The 15,222-nt window shown below is 46.2% G+C and overlaps 1 protein-coding gene across 2 annotated transcripts; it reads left to right on the forward strand.

Annotated features, from left to right (window-relative positions):
• Positions 1-304: 304 nt before the first annotated feature.
• On the forward strand, positions 305-15,063 carry LOC111070134 (GATA-binding factor A). 2 transcript variants are annotated; one of them, XM_022360468.2, is made up of 4 exons: positions 305-468; positions 12,706-13,305; positions 13,369-13,645; positions 13,714-15,063. In XM_022360468.2, the coding sequence occupies exons 2-4, from the start codon at positions 12,802-12,804 to the stop codon at positions 14,406-14,408; spliced, it is 1,476 nt and encodes a 491-aa protein (XP_022216160.2). In that variant the 5' UTR covers positions 305-468; positions 12,706-12,801; the 3' UTR covers positions 14,409-15,063. The 2 variants fall into 2 exon arrangements, with proteins under 2 accessions (XP_022216160.2, XP_022216161.2); XM_022360469.2 differs by having other exon boundaries at positions 12,706-13,296.
• Positions 15,064-15,222: the final 159 nt, after the last annotated feature.

A 15,222-nucleotide genomic window follows, 5' to 3' on the forward strand; every position in this document is an offset into this window, starting at 1 on the left:
TTAATTAGCCACCCGAAAACGAGTCGCGTGATTTCTCAAATAAATTCCATTGGCTATCGGCTGGAAGCCTTTGTCTATCTGTCCATCGCGATAGTGTATCTGTGAGTGAGGGTGTGTGTGTGTGATTCTGTGTATTTTTTGCCAACATTATGCAAATGTATGAGTTCTGAATCTGTGAGTTGCGTGTGATTTGTGGCATCCAAATCCACAGACTGGAAACAACCCATTCAAAATCAAATCAAACCACAAAGAGCACAAAACGTTTGGCTTTAAAGGCAGTTAGGCAGTCGAGCCTAACCACCGCACAGCACAGCAAAGCAAAGCAAACAGGCCATTAAGCCCCCCATAACTGCCAATTGGCATACGAATCTTCATTTGCATACATCAAACACATCAGCGGCAGCACACAACAGCCATTGGACGGGGCAGAGCGACAATCGGCAGGCAGAGAATCGCATCAACAGTCAAGTGAGTTGAAATCTGTCTTTAAAAGAGTCTTTGTATTCATTACGAGGGGTTTTTATTGGGTTTAATCATACAAAATGGGAATTTGAATGGTTGATCATCCATCATTAGGATGTATGGACTATGAGATATTGAAAGTAGGAAAAATATCAGAAATATAGGCTCCACAGACTTGCCATTAAAACCATCGTTTTTTATTATATTAATCCTTAAAAATGCACTGCAGTAAGGAGAGGTTCTTCTTGTACTAAATCTGCCATTTCAAGCTGTCAATATCCTCATTGGAAACATTATCAGAGCTCTCCCAAGAGACCTTCTCTAAGCCATCCTCCTGCAAAATTGGTAGAAGACAAACTTTACTATATTTCAAAGATATATTACTCAATATCAACTCACCCTTGATGCCATATAATCTGGAAATTTGATTTACTCTCTATTTGAAGCACCTCTCGAATATTCTACCCATTGAAATGTGCTCGTACCTCTGCCTATTTTACTCGTACCCGTACTCCCTCCAATCACAAACTGGTTCCCCCAACTCTAGTTACAATGAGATTGGACACTCATTGGATGCCATTCAGCAATCACAAAAGTGCAGTCTGAGACTTAGACACCAACAATATGTTGCCGTTGTATCAATTAGCTAATCCCGCGATCAGTCAGAACACAATCTTTATGGATCAACAATGAAATTAGCATGGGACTAATGTTGGGCATGTAAACGCTAGATTGAGATAGATACACAGATAGATAGATAGATGTATAGGGAGATACTACTGGGGATCTACCCCAGAGGGAATGGGAACCCGTTTGAAATGTGATACCACGATTAGATTAGATCGATGTTCTTTTGTGCCACAAGATGCAGTGGCAAGTGGCCAGTGGCAGGCAGATACACACGAACGCAGCCGAACAGAAGCCGCCACAGAGGTGGAAGGGGCTCATACATTTTGGCAACTAAATCATTCTCGATTATGCCATTAGCTGTGTGGCTGTTCGGTACAGCGATCTTTTATGGCCTTTTTATTATTGTTTGCATTGTGGCCATAATTTAATTGAATTGTAATTTATGCATCCCGGGGCTGGCGTATATTCAGGCATTAATTGCCATAAAATATTGCAAGAAAAACCCATAAATATCTGAGCAACTTTTGAGCTGTCACAATGTTGTGATAGAGGGGGGGCAGACACGAGGAGAATATCTGTATGGTTTGATATGAACCTGGCGTCCATTGGCAGTTGACATGAGCGCAGTTTTGTTATTGTGTCAAAAATCTTTCAGCCATCCATTCCATTCGGAGTTAATTGATGGGAGCCGTAGTCCGGGGAATCAGCAGCCGCAGCTGAAAAGCAGCAGAAAAACATTGGGAAAACAGGAATGCTTTCATGAATTTTTCAACACTCTACTCCACTCGGAAACACAAACAGAAGTTGGCATAATTATTCGCACAATTGCATTGCAGATACATAAATTGCGATCTGCGCGCGTTCAACCCTCCAACAAAAGACTCGAGAAACTGCAAAAGAACACCAAACATCAGTCATTAACATTAACATTTACACTTACATTACTATATGTAATAGCATTCGTTTGACTATTCATTAGGGTCTGTGATCCGCTCTGGACATGGTTCTAGCTCTCGAGACTCTTTGCGAATGCACATAAATTAGAGGCGAGGTGTAAGCAGGCTGACACGCGGAGTGAGAGCTTAAAGAAATGGAAACTACAAGACTTTTCCTCATTGGTTTGTTGGAGAAATTTGTGGAATAAATAATTTATGTCCTTGACTCCTGCTAGCCTTGGCAAACCCTATTAAGCGCCTGCAACCCTTTGCTACACTTTCACTCCTGCACTCAGCCATTTATTCTGGCCATATTCCTTGCGAGCAATTAACTGCTGGCGCCACCACTAACAGGACAACAACGGGGCTCAATGGATGGCCCAGACAGCCGAGTGGTCCCCCACAGAGACTCGAACGGGAGGCTACAATGACACAACACGACATGAGATGCTCGAGTGCTGTAAATATTGCAAAAAGTGTCGTAAAATCATTAGCTGGAAAAGTGTATAGGCGCGTCCTTAGGGCCAAAAGCAAGGGTCCTGCCCGTGACACAACGGCGCTGCGTGTGACCAGTGGCACAGGTTACATGATTCCTATATATAGGAGTGTACCCTGCACTATTTGTGTGCGTGCCCAAGCGCCTTTTAATTTATGACACATTTTATGAGACCCGCAAAAGGCCATAAAACTGAAATTGGCTTCAAATATCCAGCTAGAAGGCCAAAACAAAAATAGCTAAATGGTTCTGACTTCGATTCGGGCAATGGCTTTGGGCCCAGCGAGGTTTTTGGGACAATTGCATCATAAATCTCAACCAAAATCGTTTAGCGAGGGGCAGAGCTAAGGTCACTCTCGTAGAGGTTTAACAAGCCATTGCAGGGCATAAATAAATGCATTTGGGGAAGCGAAATTGCAGTGGCTTTTATTTTTTTAAAAATGTCTCAAACTGGAGCCTAGTTTTTGCTTTAAAAGTTGCTAATAATTTTAGACAGTTCTCGGACTTACTTTTGTAATGAAATCTACCAATTAAGTATTGAATTTTATAATGGAAATCCCTTCTCCTATAAATTGTATTTTCCTCAAATGCTAAACCTTTCTTTAGAACACTTTTCCGTTTCAATGTTCGTGCACTGCTGCGGCAGCCGCCAGACACACTTGGCTGCAAATTCAAAACGGCAAAAACCCAAGCTAATTATGCAATTTTAGCACTGGCTAACCTACACACAAAACTGCACTAGAAACTTAAAACAAAAACAAACTCGAACCCAAGCCCAAACCCAAACGCAAGCTAAAGCCACAGCCATATTCATTCAGGTAGCAGCTCTCTGAATATGCAACACGCAAGTGGAAAGGAAAGTGTCGCAGAACGAAGCACCAACTGAAAATGATATATGTGCATATGCACTTTAAGCAGGTCAACGGGGGCCCAGAAACAGAAACAAAAAACAGAAACATGGCCCAATAGGAAGTAGCAGGGACAGGGCTCGTAGCCAAGCGACCCATTGACCCAAGGCTGGAAGTCCTGCCGTGCGTTGCGAGACGTTGTCCTAATTGCATGTCAGTTGCAACAGACAGGAACTGGCAAGCGAGACAGAGGCTACATAGGTACTGGGCACTGGATCCAGGGTTCTGCCAGGTTCGGTTCTCGGTAGCACAGGACATGGCGTCAGGTGTCTGAGTTACTTGCTGCGAGGGTTATAGCTGCTGCCCCTAGGCCCTAGGGATGCAGCCAAAACGCTAGATTTATAGATTTTATTGCTCAACATTCGGCAACCCAAGAGCATGGGGAATGAGCTTGGCTTGGAGAGTTATCAGCTCTCTGCTGCTCAATATATCGTACAACAATTTATTCCCCATTGTGTTCAGCTTCTTAAGCTGTACTCTATATCTGTACTCTTTGTTCGTTTGAATACGATCTACATCAACACTCCCTATCCGCTTTATTGTTTACCCATTTTGCGCTGATAAAATTCCTATCCTGTCACATTCTTCCAACAACCGCGATTATACTTTGCCATATAATATAATTGTCGCCCTGGATACGGCGACAGAAAGAGATATGTAAAGTCCGGCCTGATAGGCTCGCCTTATTCATGGAAATATATCGGGAATCAGGCGAACTTATCGCACAGCTCGCTGGCATGTGGAACCTTCATGGAGGAGGGAGGCGTAATCTCTGGACTTATCGCCGGGACTTAGAGGAAGCGGGTCCACCACTCAGTTCGCCCCCAGCGATAAATCTCCGACTATAAGTTCTGTTTTGATGTCTGATTCGACTGTGAATTCTGTTTTGATACTCGCATGTGATTCCCGGGTGCAGTCGAAGTTTATCTCATTGTTTCTCAGGCTTTTCAGTTCGACGGGCGCCAGGGAATCGTAAAAAAAACTTTCGAAAGCGCCCATATATCTCCCCCCACCTTGGGCCTTGGCCACACATTTTTTTGGTGGCCATAATTAATTAATTAAAGACTAGGAAAAATTAGGCGACATCTTTTCACAGTCTTCACGAACGAATCTTGATTTTTCCACAGCAATTAATTCCGTCTCCCCATCTCCCTCTCTGTCTCTGTCTCTCTCTCCGATCTCACAAATGTAAATGTCACTGGCAGTGCGTTGCGGTGCGGCGGAGAAGAGAAGAGAAGCCATAAGCCGCACCGACGCCAAGACACTTAAGAGCTTTGGGGCAGGGACAGATCAGATCGAACGGGAGGAAGGTCGGGGCACATTCCCCTTGCCACAGAGCCATGGAATTTGTCTGCCCGCGTGCCGAAAACTTGTCACTTGCCAGAGAGAGAGGGAAAGAGAGACAGGCAGAGCATGCAAGAGAGAGAGAGGCAAACACTCTCTGTCGTATCGGCGGAGATCAAACACAGGGCTCTCTGTGGCTTAATTTAGACGCCATCTATGCCACAAAGGACACAAAGTCCGAATCGAGTTCGCTGTCTAAGTCTTTCGTTTGTTCACACAGAGGCCACAGAGTGTCTGTGTGACTGTGTGTCTGTGCCCCCCAAAGCCAGCATAAAAACGGCACAGATAAACCGCCTATCGGCCCAGTAATTAATTATAAAACAAATGACAAAAAAAGAAAACATTATCGGTGGCAACAATAGGAGCAAAGAATACGAGTATTGCAATATGCTAGTAAGTCTCCATTTCCGCCATCATCCCCTCCCCAAACCCCAAAGGCTCTGCTCTGATAAGAGGGGCGCCTCTATCCAAAACGATGTTTATAGACTGACACTGTTGCCCGACTCCAAAATCAGCGATTGGAACAATCATCAGAAGGTGGAAGGGGGCCCGAAGGGTAGTTCGGAGTGGGGTGCTTATCTGTTGGCATTATTCAAATGGGAGAGTTCTTCGGTCTGTTGTTGAGGAATTTGTAAGTAGCCGTCGCACTTCAACTGCGTTTCAGTTTGCCTTTTGTCAAGTGGCTTACGGAGAGAGGAGCAGCCAGGGGAGGCATGGTAGGGGTAGTGGTAGCGGTAAGCGCATTGTCGCATGAGTAATTGGCCTGGTTGTCGGTGTTGTCGGTGCTGCTGCTGCTATGGGGAAGGAAAGAGCGAGCAGAGCCCACTAATGGCAATGCGATAAGACATGCAGATCGTAACTTTGGTGGCGCAACGAAAAAGTAAAAACAATTTGTGAGGAGTGCAAGTAATGATAATTATCCACATATAGTACATGTAGTATAGTATCCACATATAGGCCATGGAAAGGGGAATTTCAAGCGATAAGGAAAGCCACCTTGGAGGTGTCTGGGCCTTGTGGCTTAATGCTGAGAGGGTTACCGAATGAGGTATCAAAATTACCAAATGCAATTTCATTTTCATTGATACAGGATTATAGCTCTATCCTTCAAAGACTCCCTCAGTTCAAATCTTAATATAACTAGAAAGAAACACAAAGAAAACTCCTCTTCGCAACGCTCTTATGAACTTTGTTCTCCCCCGTACCATAGCCCCTTTCCACCAACCCAAAACCCAAAACCAAGTGATCGAAATGTCATCAAAGAACCCAACCCAACCCATCTATCCCCGTACCCCTGCTCCGACTAGATGCATTTGCGACATTAAAGATGAACCAAAGTCCATAATTACAAGCCTCAAACGGCCTAAAACACTCAACCCCTCAAGAGAGTGAGAGCGAGAGTCGAGAGTCGAGTGCCCATGTATGGGGTATGTCTTCGTCTTCGTCTGGCAGAGGACAGCTGAAAGATTCTCATAATTACGCATAAAGAAAGAAATAAACATACAAATTTGAATAAAAACGATATAACCGCAGAGATCCAACCACAGAAGGTGAACCCACAGAGACTGAGGTTGAGGCTGGGGCTGGCTGGCGCACTTCGGCATTAAGAATCGAACCACAAATCCACTTAAAATCACTACAAAAACCAATAAAGATTGCTTTCATCTTTGCCGAGTGAGCAAGCGAGAGAGAGAGAGAGAGAGGAAGAGAGACAGAGACAGAGACAGAGAGAGTGGTGCAGAGCGCGATGACGATCAAGGGAAATTGTGATCATCGAGATGCAATGCATCCAAGTAAGACTTCAACGGGCTTAGAGGGTCTAGAAGGAAAGTCTGAAGAGGGGGGTGGGGGCGTCTTGTTCGAGTGGTTGGCAGCGGTGACGCCACTTTGAAAATTCGGGCGACATTTCTCCATTGAGAGGGGTTGACTCTTTTTTTTTTTTGGGCAGGAAAGGATTAGAGTGGAGCCAGAGCAATTATCATTTGTCTGCTCGTTATCAGTGGCCCAAAATGTGCATGAGAACTGCTCTCACTCTGCCACTCTGCCACTCCCTCTCACTCTCTTGCAGAGCTGACATTTCCCCCGCCCCCACAGCTGGCAGGGCATGGCATGGAAGTTTTTCCATATTTCCTGGAAAGCGCGTGCCAGTGCCAGTGCCAGTGCTGTGCGGTTCCATTCCAATTCCATTTTATTCCACGATAAGCTCCATAAAACTTTATCTCCCACCTTCGACGCGGGGGCTTGGACTTCTCTCTGAGCTGAGCAGAGCAGAGCGGAGCAGAGATCGTGTGGATGATCACATTAACGGTCTGGGCGCATGATGATATATAAAGCTGTTCACAAATTAAGGTCCATTAGCGCAGCAGGATGTGTCAGCGCGGATTGAAATATGCGCATGTCTGCCCCCGACGAACGTGCCCCACACCCCGATCCCCGATCCCCGTACCCTGGCTCTCTCCGATCCGTACCGTACCGTACCGTACCTCTGACGCGCCTTGCGGTTTCTGTTTTGACATCTTTCGTACCTCACCTCTGCGTCTGGCCATCATCTGGCTTTCTGACTGACTTTCCTGCTTTTGTTCTTTTAGGTTCTTTTCGTTTTTTCTTCCCACTTTTGCTTTGCATTTTAATGGAGCGAATTTGTCCTCTTCTCAAGAGAGAACCTTTTTTTCCCTCGATTTGCCGAAACTAAGGCAAATTGCTTGATTAATGACCGCCTCTCGGCTGGGGACTGTTTTTGGCAGGGGCGTGATTTGTGGTCGAGCTGCGGACTACCCGGAATAGATTGATGCCACAGGCAAGAGGACTGCTTCCAAGTCTATTTCTAGATATTTTTGGATGTAAGGCAGAGAATGGATTGTAGAGTGGGTTAGTAGAGGGAACTATGTACTCTCTTTAGTTTGGACTCCTTTCTAGCCCGAATCTCTTTTAGCAGCAGCAGCAGCAGAAGGGAAATATCAGTGCTGAGCATTGATCAACATTCTTTTGGATCATTTACCTCTATTACTGCTGAAGGACATTTTTCTCCAAGAATAATGAACCCCTTGCCACTTTTTCCACTGAATTATGTGTCATGCCCTTTTCCTAGTTGCGATTTGAGTCATCTTGAATTAATCGCCTTCCATTAAGAGCTATACAAACACAATATACGACTACTCCCTCCACTAGGCAATCAATTAATTGTGATCCTGCGATCCTTTCCTTGCCCAAAGACGGAGACACACGCCCAGCGATTTAATGGGCTGCTGACAATGGGCCGATCCCGTCGATGCCCACAATCTCGCTTCGGCTTGGGTTTCTCTCTAGGATCTGAAATCGGGAATTGGGAATCGGGAAAGCGGATTAGCTGGCTTAGTGCAGTGGAGTGCCTACCGTTTCGGGGCTCTCAAGTGCGGACGGGACCTGCACTTGAGCTGCTCAAGAGGAAGAGGTGCGGGGTGGGGGACAGGGACATCATTTTTCAAAGACTTACATGAAATTGACTAATTTTTCGGGTACTTCTGCTGCTGCTGCTGCTGCCTTAGCCGTTGCGTTGCGTTGCACCTACAAATTTTTACCTGTCAGCAGGGCTCAATGTCTCTGCTTCTCTTTCCCTCGCCTTGCGGCTGTCTCTTTTCTGCAGTGTGGTTGTGTGTGAAGGCGACGCCTGCAAAGTGACACTCGCTGGGACCGGGGAAGTGAGGGACCGAGACAGAGACGGAGACGGTGCCGGAGAGGAGAGAGGAGAGAGAGAGCCAGAGGGAGGCCCATTGATGAAATTGACTTTTTATGTTGTTGCCGTTGCCGTTGACTTCTTTTCCGATTTTGCGTGGCACACAGACACAGTCGCTGTCGCTGCCAAGTCTCTGCCGCTGCCTCTGTCAACGCTGACGTCGGGAACTGGATCTGGAAATTTGGGATTAAGTTTTTGTTTACTTTGTGTGGCGTTTTTTAGTTTGTTTGCCCGCCTCAAGGAAGTCGGTTCGCTGCTGTGCTCTCCCGATCTACCGATCCACCGATCTGCCAAAAATCGTAACAATAAAACCCCACAACAGAGTCACAGAGAGAGAGAAAAATCGGTTAAGTGCTCGTAAATGGAATAAAGCCGAAAATTTATTACCTTATAAACCACATTAATCAAATGTCTTACAACAAGACCCATAAAATGCCATATAAATAATAAGCCAGCCAGCCACTCGCTCCGTTCTGTTCCGTTGCGTCGTGTAAATGTGCCATAAAACATTTCTGAATTTGTTGCAATTAATTTGAATGCATTTGTGTTACATTTATTTACACTTCCCATAACCCATCAATATCCAATAACCATTGTATACCTGATCGTATACCATACCCAACTGGTGTGCGTGTGTGCCCCATAAATCATTCCCAAACGAGCAGCGAATCACGCGAATTATTCGGCCATAAATCATGGGCATCTTGCTGAGTGATGGCGATGTAAGTTTACCCCCTCACATTCTTATCAATTAACTATTTTTTTATCTATTAATTATGCTTGTAAATATACCGTTGAACATGTGATTTAAGGGGCGGATTAATGGTTAAAGTAGCTATGGGGGGTTGAGGAAGGTCAAAGCATAAGTATTATAATTCAAATCAATGTAGTGGAAATTCCTCCATCTAGGGAACCACTTAAAGTCACGTATTATATGGAGAATTAACTTTTTTATCTACATTAATGAGGGATATTATAACTAACAGCATAATCGATCGAATGTTCAGTGAAATAGAGAGAAAGAGAGAGAGAGAGAGAGAGAAGCAACAGGTACGACTATTCTTCGTTGACACTTTCCATCCACTTCATCTCTTCGAAGACTAACCAAGTAATTAGTTATCTCATTAATGCACTCCTCGAATGGAATCTCTTGCCATCGCTTGTTGGTTATAATTTAATAATCCAAATCATAGTAGTTCCCGCCGCAAGTTGTGGGCTTATTAGCTGCCACCTGACAGGCGGCGGCAACTTGAATCGATGGCAACTACAGCTAACGCTTAAAGTAAAACAAAATCAAAGACTTAAACCAGCATCCGTTAGAGCCGGAGAAAGAGCGAGGGAAAGCAACGGTCGAGGCCTAGAGATCAATGAATGAGTCAAGTGGAGTGGAGTGGAGTGGAGACACTCGAGTGGAGTGTTCACTGCAATGTGAAGAGGTGTACAGGAGGAGTGCAGTGTATGGGAAAACAGGATCCGCCACTTGACGGCCGAGCGCCAGCTTGAGCTGGCAGCACCACAGAAAAAGAGAACAAGAAAAGAAAGATATAGCCACTCAAAGCGCCGCTCATCTTCAGGGTTCCCCTCTCCATCTCCAGTTCTCTTGATCCTACTCCCGCCTTTGCCTTTGCTTTCTGCTTTGTTGTCCGAGAGATCCTCCCAAGTGGTTTTCTCTGTTTGTTTTTATTCCTTCATTTGCGGTGACAAATTATTAACGTTCTACTCATCGCCGTGTCCTCAGATCTCCGCTCTTGCATCTCCTACTAGCACTGCCCTGATCCCTTGATCACTCTCGGCTCTTCTCTTTTATGAAATTGATTTTTTATTGCTGTTTATTTTAATTCCTCGCCTTCGCTTGGGGATTTCTTTCGATCGCATCGGATCGGTCTTTCCTTCTTTTGTTTTTTTGTGAATATTTTTTCGGTTTGTCCCTTTTGCTGATCGCATTTTAATAAGCGCCCAAGTCCAAGCCCAAGCGCCTTCTCAACCACTTCCAAGCGACGATCCTCTGCATGATCTGCATGGATCTCTGCTCTGCTCTCCACCTTTTCCCTGCCTCCCTGCCTGCCTGCCTCCCTCCTTCAACTGCATCTTGTTGACAATTTTTCGTGTGGTCGCCGCCTGCTTTGATCTTCGCGCTCTTTCGTATGCTCTCCATTGCGACGGCGCTCTCTTTGATCGAGTGATCTTCTAAGGGGAGCGACATCATTATGCACGCGTGGTCAACTCTTTGATAGTTTGGAGGTTGTTTTTCCCTCTGCCCTCTTCCCTCTCCGATCTCCTCTTCCCTCTCCCTCTCGTGCTTTGCTGGAATTTAAGGAATTGCATCGGGATTTGGTATGGTATGCCATGGCTGCAATTGATCTTCAATCTCTCACACTCGCTGCCGATTAACATGTTTGGACATGTGCGTGTTGGGGTCTTAAATATTATTGCCCATACGTCATGTTTCCACTCACTAAATCAGGCATGAGATACGTCACAGCTTAAGGCCATTCTTAGGGGTACATTGGCAAAAATATTTAACTTCCATTTTATGTTAATTCTTTCGGCTGAGAGTGTATGCAAAAAGTTCATATTTTATTTGCGGTTTTATTTACATTCGTGAATTTTGGTCATACTTTCTCATTTGGAAATATTAAAAGTACTTTAAAACGTGTATAAATTCGTAATAAATTAATATTTTACTTATGAATGTGTTTTAAATGTGCCATAACTTATTTGAAGTTTATTTTTAAATGATTTATTGAAATATTTCCATATTTTTTTTTGCTAATTTGCCAATAAGTTCATTTGAAATAAATATACATAAATAAATACATAAATTTATAGTTTAAATTAACTTTTTATTTATTTTAATATTTGCTTGAGCTACAAATTTCCAACAATTCTTTAACTTACCGACGGCACTCCACAAAAAAGGTTCTCCTTCGTCTAAATATTTTTGAACAAGTTAGTTTAATTCTAGCAAACAATTTAGTAATTATAATTTCATTCCACAAGGCCTTTCCTTTCCCCACCACCCCTTTAAAGGCCATCTGCTCGTAACAGAAATTTATTTGCGTCTTCCCCAGAGATGGAGAAAAAAATTAAAAATTTCATACATCATCGCATTAAATTTGTGGGATAAGATAAAGACGTCAAATGGTTTCCCCCTCTCTCTTTTTTTTTCTTCTGTTCGATTTTTTGTGCGGTTTGACTGTAAAGGCAATTTGGAAATATATTCCGTATGCGAGTATATATACGCGTATCCGCATAAATAAAATATGCAATTGGCGCCTTAATTGAATCCGATGTGAGGCACAGATTTCGTTGATCGTTTCAGCTTTTGGCTGTTGAACTTTTATAAGAGAAAAAACTCAATTTTGTGGGGGGGAAACAGGCACTTGAAGACTTTTCTTTCATTTGGTGCAAAAATGTTGAACGAACCATGAAAATGTTTCGAACCAAAAAAGGAACAAATGAAGATGCAAAGAATAAGAAGTGGAGAAGGACGGGGATTGAGATAACGCTCTGGGAACACTGAATATAAAGGAAATATATTTTTATAAGTATTTTATCCTATATTTATCCTTCTGCGGCTTCCCCTTTCCAATTTGCTTTCTCCACATGCTGAAGTGTTCTATCTTTTTTTCTATCTCTATTTGTTTTAATCGTATAACGAATCCTCGCTAGTGTATATCCAATATGGGTGCTGACTACCCGTAAATTACACTTTATGGCCCTGGCTGTGGCTGTGGCTGGTGTGCAACGCACACCACCTTCTGCCTGTCTGTCTCCTCCGGTTCCCCCCAAAGCCCACGCATCAGATAAGTGCTGGTCGAAGCAGAGATACAGATGCATACACACACATATCCAGATACAGATACACAGACAGAGAACAGAGAGCGATGCAGAGAGCGCCATTAAATGGAGTTGGCAGCCGAAAAGGGCGCAGTCTGTTGGAAAAACGAGTTCCGATCACAGCTTGAGGCAGGGTTTTGTGGCAGTGGCAGTGGCTGTGGCAGGGGAGGGATGAAGAGCAGATGAAGAAGGAGTTGCAGCCAGAAACCAAAATGGCTGCCAGTGCCAAAGGGGGTGGGGCCCGAAGAGACCAAAAAGAGAGTGTCCAATGGCAGCAAAGAGTGGTAGATAGAGAGGGAAAAGGGATTTGGGGGCATGCATGCAGAGTGAGACCTTCACAATGATCCAACTAATTGACAATCCTCTTCCTCCTTCCAGTCCACATCGGACCAGCAGTCGACACGCGACTATCCGCGCTTTAGCGGCGAGCATCAGAACGTGCCGCCGCCGCCGCAGGTTGCGCCCAGCGTCAAGATGTACCACAGCAGCGCCGTGGCGGCCTACACGGACCTGGCCGCCGCCGGGAGTGCAGCCAGCGCGGGAGTGGGAGTCTCCGGCTACCACCACCAGCAGGCTGTCAATGCACCCGTCTATGTGCCCTCCAATCGCCAGTACAACCATGTGGCCGCCCATTTTGGGAGCGCGGCTGCTGCGCAGAATGCCTGGACAACGGACAGCTTCGGATCGGCGCATGCGCAGCTGCCGGCACAGTTCTACACACAGAATGCGGCCGTGATGATGGGCTCCTGGCGCAGTGCCTACGATCCGACGGGGTTCCAGCGAAACTCGCCGTACGAGAACGCCATGGACTTTCAGTTCGGCGAGGGACGCGAGTGCGTCAATTGTGGGGCCATCTCGACGCCGCTGTGGCGACGGGACGGCACCGGACACTATCTGTGCAACGCCTGCGGGCTGTACCACAAAATGAACGGCATGAACCGACCCCTGATCAAGCCCAGCAAGCGCCTGGTGAGTGCAGTGAGTAGCCCGCCCCTGATCTTCTCCGGTTATGCGAGACTAAACGATCACCTTCCCTCACAGACGGCCACGCGGCGCCTGGGGCTCTGCTGCACCAACTGCGGCACCCGCACCACCACCCTCTGGCGGCGCAACAACGACGGGGAGCCCGTGTGCAATGCCTGCGGCCTCTACTACAAGCTGCATGGCGTCAACCGGCCGCTGGCCATGCGCAAGGATGGCATCCAGACGCGCAAGCGCAAGCCCAAGAAAACGGGCAGCGGTTCGGTGGGAGGGACAGGAGCGGGCACTGCCTCCGGTGCGGTCCTGGATTCCATCAAGGAGTGCAAGGAAGAGCACGGTAAGTGGTCCTTAAGCACGTGAATGTGGACAAGTGAATGAATACATATATTTTTGTCATTCCTGCAGATCTCAAGCCATCGCTTAGTCTGGAACGGCACAGCCACAGCCTCAGCAAGCTGCACACGGATCTGAAGAGCAGCAGCAGCAGCGGCAGCCTGATGGGGCAGCATCATGTCCAGCAGCAGCAGCAGCAACAGCAGGCCCTTCAGCAGCAGCAGCAGCAGGCGCATCAGCAGTGCTTCCCCCACTACGGACAGGCCGCGACGCAGGCGCAGCAGCAGGCGCAGCATCAGCAGCACGGCCATGGGATGAGCACACCCACGGCGCAGTCGCAGCTGAGTGCCAGGCAGATCCATGGAGCCGCTGGCTCCCAGCTGTACACGCCCGGCAGCAGTGCGGGCGGAGCAGGATCGGGAGCCTCGGCGTACACCTCGCACAGCGCCGAGACGCCCTCGTTGAGCAATGGCACCCCGTCGCCCCACTACCAGCACCACCACCATTTGGGCAGCTCGCACGGCCACCATGTGGCAGCGGCGGCCCATCACCACCTGCATGCGGCAGCCGCTGCAGCCGCTTATGGCGTGAAGACAGAGGCGACTGCCACCAACTACGACTACGTGAACAACTGCTACTTTGGGGCTTCCTTTGGGGCACTGGGCGGAGCAGCCTCGACGGCCGCCATGGCGGGAGGAGCCGAGTTGGCCGGATATCACCATCAGCACAATGTCATCCAGGCAGCCAAGCTGATGGCCACCTCCTAAGGGCCGCACCACACCCATACTTTGTGGCTCTGTGATCTCCTCGCCCATTCCCACCACCCATCTGTGTCCCCCCATCACCCCCTCCAGCACCAGAGCAAGTCCTCGTTGGAATGGCATTGAAAAGACTTTAGACGTTAGTCCCCCCGCCTCCATTCTTAGTCTAAGATTACATAGTTATCCCCTATGGCCTGTAAATAACTTGACTATACATATAGCAAGTCTCGTTGTACAAATCTGCATCTTTATCATCGCTCCATGGAGCTACAGTGCGTGTATGTGTGTGTGTGTGTGTGTGTACAGTGTGTGTATTGGTTGTGTTGCATTCGATTCGTTTTAGCTTCTTATTTTAATGATGATTATTGTTCCACTAGCTTAAATAGCCCCAACTATTCCTATTCCCTGTGTTACCAGCACGACCCACACTCCCCCACACCCCTCATAGACCATTTGGCAGTAGGCGTAATTACTAGTATTAATAATACTTATAATAATTCGTCAGTTTTGACATTCAGTTTAATATTACTAGATAAATAAAAATAAAATAAAATAAATAAATAAAATGAATTTCAAAATATGCCTATGGCACGAAAACTTAACATAACATAAGATCTAAATCATATCTAACAGGCAAAAGCTCATCAAAAAGGAAGAAGAAGAAAAAAGTCGTCAAAAAGGAAAAAGAAGAAAAAGTCTTCACAGTGGCGCCATGTGTCTGAATTTGGAACTATACAAGCAGTTGGATTTACTGCATACTTTCGGGTGTACATGTAACTGTATTCTACATGTAAAGTAAGAATTTAAGTTGCATACTTAA

Source organism: Drosophila obscura, unplaced genomic scaffold (assembly GCF_018151105.1).
Source record: "Drosophila obscura isolate BZ-5 IFL unplaced genomic scaffold, ASM1815110v1 contig_4, whole genome shotgun sequence".
Taxonomy (NCBI): Eukaryota; Metazoa; Arthropoda; class Insecta; order Diptera; family Drosophilidae; genus Drosophila; species Drosophila obscura.